The 6,000-nt window shown below is 37.3% G+C and overlaps 1 protein-coding gene across 1 annotated transcript in view; it reads right to left on the bottom strand.

Moving 5' to 3' along the window:
* Positions 1 to 2,969: 2,969 nt before the first annotated feature.
* SLC1A3 (solute carrier family 1 member 3) overlaps positions 2,970 to 6,000 on the bottom strand; it is a 64,965-nt gene continuing 61,934 nt past the window's right edge. Inside the window, exon 10 of the mRNA XM_039709950.1 lies at positions 2,970 to 5,561. Within this exon, the coding sequence (XP_039565884.1) occupies positions 5,357 to 5,561 (205 nt within the window). The 3' untranslated portion in view covers positions 2,970 to 5,356. The remainder of the gene's footprint in view (positions 5,562 to 6,000) is intronic.

The following is a 6,000-nucleotide window of genomic DNA, read 5'->3' as shown; positions in this document are numbered from 1 at the left end:
ATTCAGATTTTGAAAAAGAAATTATGTGGAAAATGAACACAAGTTTAGGAGCCAGAGTAACGGTAACAATACTGGACAAATATGAGAAGAGAGTTCATTTTTTATCATTTTAATTAAGCATCAAAGCTCTAAAAGAAGCTAATAGTACAATGAAGAATAAACTCTAAGTAATTGGGAAAACCAGAAAAATGTGCAATGTCTGGAGAAAGGAAGTTGTAAAGAACAAAGAAAAAGCATGAGTATAAAGATATACTGCTGAAAAATGCACTTTTTGCGGCAAGTACTTGTGAAGCTGTGCCAACTTCTATAAATACAATTGGCTTTAAAGTGAGGAGATATTATAGAAAAGTTGAAACATTTTATTTTGGCATTTTCCTAACAAAATAATTCAACATTTTATTTCCAAGTTCAGTTCATTTTACAGCTGAGTTTGTTTTAATTTAAAATACAGTAAAGGGAATCTAAAAGTGAGATAGGATTTTTTTTTAGGCAAGAAAAAATTGTTTCAATGATTCCCTGGAAGAATTATTCTCCCCAATTTTTCAGTTCAATCACTGAAGTGAAAAATCAATTATTTGTGTAGACCTAGTTGTGTAATGAGGCGTGTTCAAGAGAAACTTTTGTTAGAGATGGGGGTACTCCTGTCTTAAAATTTTTGAATTTTAGATATGTTTTTGTGTGTCTCAGAGACATCTGAGGAGCTGGGTGGTGGAAGGGGAAAAGGAAAGGGCTCATTGTGAAGGATTGTATCGCCTGACTACTGCTCTCTGTTATCTGTAGAAATCTTGTTGCCTCACTGATGCTCCAAGTCTGAGTTTTCAGTTTTGCATGGACATGTAGAAATCTGCTTCCACCTTATCCTTGCTTCCAGGATAAGCTGATCCCTTTAGAAAGAGGGAGATCCAGGCTGGTTTCCTCTGGTAGTTGTCTCTCAGTTCTTCTCAGAATTTTTTCTTTTTCTGGGAAATGGCTGATCACACCAGAACCACGTTGATCATGCACTGCTGTCACAGCTAGGACACTGCTGATCACATGAGAAGCAAGATACACTCTTGTCTATCTTGCTACAGTACCATTTCTGTTGTAACTTTATTAAAACAAGCAAGGGTTAGCTGAAAAAAAAAAGCCTTAAATTTCTGGTCTGTTGTGCCTGCATTGGAACACAAATGTCACTTGTGCGAATTCAGTCCTTCAGAAGAAATACTCTCCTGTGCCAGTAGTTCATTTTCCACATGCATAATCACTTTTCTTTTTATGGCCACACACCGTTACAAAGACACGAATTCTTGCCTGAGAATGGCAACGCTGTTCTGTTCTGCAGCTTCTAAATGAAAATACTTCTGAAAAATTATGGAATACCAGAGATCTCACTTCTGCATGAGGGCACGGAAGAGTAAGCAAGGCCACTGTGCCACTAACATCTCCAAGTGAGATGCTGGAACTTGTCCAGAGAAGGGCAGTGGAGCTGGGGAAGGGTCTGGAGCGCAAGTCATGTCAAGAGTGTCTGAGGGATCTGGGGGTGTTTGCTCAGAGAAGAGAAAGCTCGAGGGGAATCCTATCACTCTCTGCAACTCCCTGAAAGGTGAGCATAGCCAGACAGGGCTTCCATCTCTCCTCCCTCTGCATGAGGGCACGGAAGAGTAAGCAAGGCCACTGTGCCACTAACATCTCCAAGTGAGATGCTGGAACTTGTCCAGAGAAGGGCAGTGGAGCTGGGGAAGGGTCTGGAGCGCAAGTCATGTCAAGAGTGTCTGAGGGAGCTGGGGGTGTTCAAAGAGGAAGCTCAAGGGGAATCTTATCACCCTCTGCAACTCCCTGAAAGGTGAGCGTAGCCAGACAGGGCTTCCATCTCTCCTCCGAAGTGACAATTGACAAGATGAGAGGAAATGGCTTCAGGTTGGGCATCAGGAAATATTTATTTCTTCCAGAAAGGATTGTCAGGTATTGGAACAGGCTGCCCAGGGAGATGTTGGAGTCATCATCCCTTGGAGGCGTTCAGGAAAAGGATGGACATGGCACTCAGTACCATGGTCTAATTGACAAAATATTGATCAGTCAAAGGCTGGAGTCAATGATCTTGGAAGTATTTTCCAACCTAACTGATTTTGTGATACTCTAGCCCTCTTTCTTTACGCTCTTTCCATCATGACAGTAGTTCCAGAGAAGCAAAGATGCCTACCTGGATTGGGTGAATGAAAATGCATGCAACTAGAAATAAAAATGTTAAAAGTTATGTTCATGTGCCTTGTAACACCATGCCTTCTCTGAACCTTTTTAGTCTCCAATTTTTTCCCCCAAAACTTGTTTACACTTAAAACACCACATATTCGTAGAGGTCATTGTTTGGTGTTTTGCTGCTGTGTGTTCAGGAAGGCAGGACTTCCCCCTGCTGTCTCCATTTGCTCCAAACAACACAACTTCCCAGATGAAGTGATTCAGCTTGTATCTTTTACATCTTTTCAGTGCCTCTTATGAGATATTCATTTCCATTAGATGATAACTGCTAGCTGAAGATTTTGCCAAATGAACCCAGCATCATAAATCGCTTTCATGGGTATAACAGTGGATAGTCCAAGAAGGTTGTAATGTTACAAAGCTGAATTTGGGGCTTGGATTATCTAATTACACTTTTTGTTGTTGTTGTTATTGTTGGCTTTGTGGGTTTTTATTTGTTTTCTGGGGTTTTTTAGATTTTGCAGATGTTAATATGTATTTATAAACTTGAATTTGAATGAACATTGGTGGTGTAAACACTGGTTCCTTTTATTCTTAATGTTTCTGCCTCCCACCCTTTACTTCTTTATTTTTGATCATGAAACTAAGTATTTGTAGTGAGGAAGCCCTGTTCAAAGCCCTGCTGTACAAAATGGCCTGTAATTCCTGAAATCCCATGCTATGAGTTCCTCTTCTCTGAGTTTGTGCAAAGCTTGTATTACAGAGCCTTTGAAAGAAATCTAAATCACAATAAGAGCAGTAATGTAAAACTATTTTTATTGAAAATACATCTACAAAGTAATGTTTCTCAATCCACTCTGGGTGCATACCAATGCAGAACCAGTGAGGGATGGGGAAGGGAATCTTTCTATAATGCCTGATTTCCACAAGAAACAACGTTAGTATAAAAAAGATCACATTCTTTGTGACACATTTCATTTTTCTCAGCTGATGTCATAGAAAGACAGCCTTTTACATTGTCTTTGCAATGTATTTCCAAACAAAATCTTAACAAAAATTTAAAATGTTATGCCATAAATTCTACAGTTAATGTTTATACACACATTCTGAATACAGTATCTATATAAAAATATCTCTAATTATTTATCAGAAAATGCCTGTCTGTATCCTAGGTTTGCATTCTGTTAGCAAAAAAAAAAGAAAAAAACAAAAACCAAAACAAAACCAGAAATGAAAAAAAAACAACCCATGTTTTCTTTCAGTCATTCATTTAGAGATTCATTTAGACCTTTCTTGGTTTGATGCTCAGTAACCTATATTAAACCCTGCTCACTTCATTCGGTTGAGAGTTCTTGCTCATATTTTCTGAATTACTCAACTGGAGAAGATTGACAGGAATTTTCAGTCCCAAAAACCAATCTTGCCTGGGAAAAGGTTTGTCTTTGACCCGCATGCTAACATTTTCACTACAGTTACTTGTACATCTTATTGATGGACTTTAAAAGACAAATGCAACCTATTGAATGTTTTTGAATGGCAGCTGGGACAATGCAAGGGGATCCTTCATTTCTGTCATCAGAATTATTTTAGCAAGGAGACAAATAAAGAAGAAAGCTGAATATTTCCATAAAATAGATAATTAAAAATTATTGTGCTTGTCCATTTATTGTTTTTCTTGCTCCCAACTGCATCTGCATTATAAAACTTTCTGGTTTAAACTCTCTAATAATGCAAGGCAAAAAGGGTAAAGTACATAATTTATATTTCTAGAAAAGGACTTTTCAGGGAATAATCTTGAGCAAAAAAGCCACTATATTACAAGTGCATTGTTTTCTTTTTTTTTTCATTTTTTCCTTATCTATTCCCTGAAAATTACCTACAATATTTCATTTTAAAAATCCTTTCTAATTAAAATTTCAACATATATTATCGTATTTATTATTTTTCAATTTGCATATATTTTCCTAATAAAAATACAAAAGTATCCATCAATTTTATTTTCTAAAGGCTTTTATCTTCTTTTTCAGGTGCTGCTGGTAAACTCTCTAGGAATTAAAAAATTCACATTAAGACAGGGAGCCTTCACCAGATGCGAAAATGTAAATCCAGTTCATACCTCTATAATTTATTAGTGGATCAAGAATTTGGGATGTTTCCAGTCAGAAAACCTCTACTGGTCTCAGGGATTCAGATTCATAATGCAGCCCATTTAGGAGCTGAACATCTCACCCTCTGCACCTTCTGTAGAAGGCTGGCATTGCCTTCTTATAATTGCTTATTAAGTAGCTCATTAGTGCATCCAGAGCGTGCAAATTTTTTCATCCAGAGATGAAGACATATTTTCTGTCCCAGACCAGGGCCTTGCTCCTACAAGCACACACAGAGATTGTTTAACTGGGTTGTGATGTTGAAATTTAGGGAGCAAATCCAGATTGGAAGTACATACATGCATATATAAATGTTTGTGAGTCAGTGGGAGCCAACTAGGCTAAATTTTTATAAAGATCAGCTGAATCTAATTCAAAAAACTGTCTAAATAAAATAACTTTCTCAGAAATATTTCATCTCAGCTGGTAAAAGTGCTGATTTGGGGGTATTTTCTTTTCTTTATTTATATATCTTCCCCCTTTTTATCCCCTCAAATAATCTCCTGCTTTTTATTTTCCTGCTACTATTTGAACAATAATATAACACTAGAGAAAAAAAAATCAGATAAAATAGCAAAAGTCCTGTTAATTTACTTAGCTGGATGCAGTTATCAAGTTAGGAGTGTTGATTGTGTGTTTATAGATGTTAGGAATTTTGCAACAGGTATTTAAAAAAATAAAACCATTTTCAGGCTCTGCTATCTGTTTTTACTTTCCAGTTCATACAAAAAAAAAAAAAGAAAAAAAAAAGATTCACAGGACTGAGTAACATATACACAATCTCTTTTTTTATCCCCAGTTAGCATATGTCTAGCAGGACCAGTGTTGTTGCCTGTTAATTTTTTTTTTAAGTGGGAAGCCAACATATACCATGATCGCTGCTAGTTTGGAGTATATTTTCATTAATTCTTTCCAGTGCGAGTTTAAAGGGAGAAATCAAGGAATAGATGAAGTTGGTGAATTCAAGATATAAATCGCTGGAAAAAGTGTGTGTTTTCCCACACCTGTAGTGTTGAACTCACGCTTTCTCTAGCCTACATCTTGGTTTCACTATCTATTGGTTTCTCATTCTCATTTTCTTGCGAGATCAGTTGGTATGGTTTCTTCATTTCGTTCTCCTCTATCACGGAATTACCCATCTCAGCATCCCTGTTCTTCAGCTCATGCCGTGATAAATGTTCAACAATTCCTGCTCCAATGGAGTCTCCCAAGACGTTGGTAGTGGTACGAAGACGATCCCTAGGGAAAAAGTAGTGAGTGACTTCCATCCCTTGCTCAGGGATGGAAGCAAGCAGACTAGGTGCTAAAATGGCCCTCAAACAGCTACCAGATGACTCACCTGCTTTACATACATTGGCTTATCTGAACTGTTAATGCCATGAATTCTTCTACAGAGATTAATAAATACAGCGGGATGTGGAGTCATAAAATGTGTTAATACTCTTAACAAGTTAACAGCAAGAAATGGTCATGTGATGAGGATGGCAAAGGGAGCATATGGCCTCTTGGAGGCCTTTTGATCCTCTTGAGTATCAAGAGTTTCAGTTTATATCCTCTAAACGTGTAAGCCAGCAAGAATTTACCTTGTTAGGTTTGTTTGTCTCCTGACCATAAGATATGGTGTGTAATTTAGGGTGGAATTGCACAGGAATGACTCAAATTAAACTACAAAAATTCA

This window comes from Passer montanus, unplaced genomic scaffold, assembly GCF_014805655.1.
Source record: "Passer montanus isolate IOZ18808 unplaced genomic scaffold, ASM1480565v1 scaffold22, whole genome shotgun sequence".
Lineage (NCBI taxonomy): Eukaryota > Metazoa > Chordata > Aves > Passeriformes > Passeridae > Passer > Passer montanus.
Note: the sequence above shows the minus strand (reverse complement) of the source record. Positions and strands in the feature narration are given on the sequence as shown.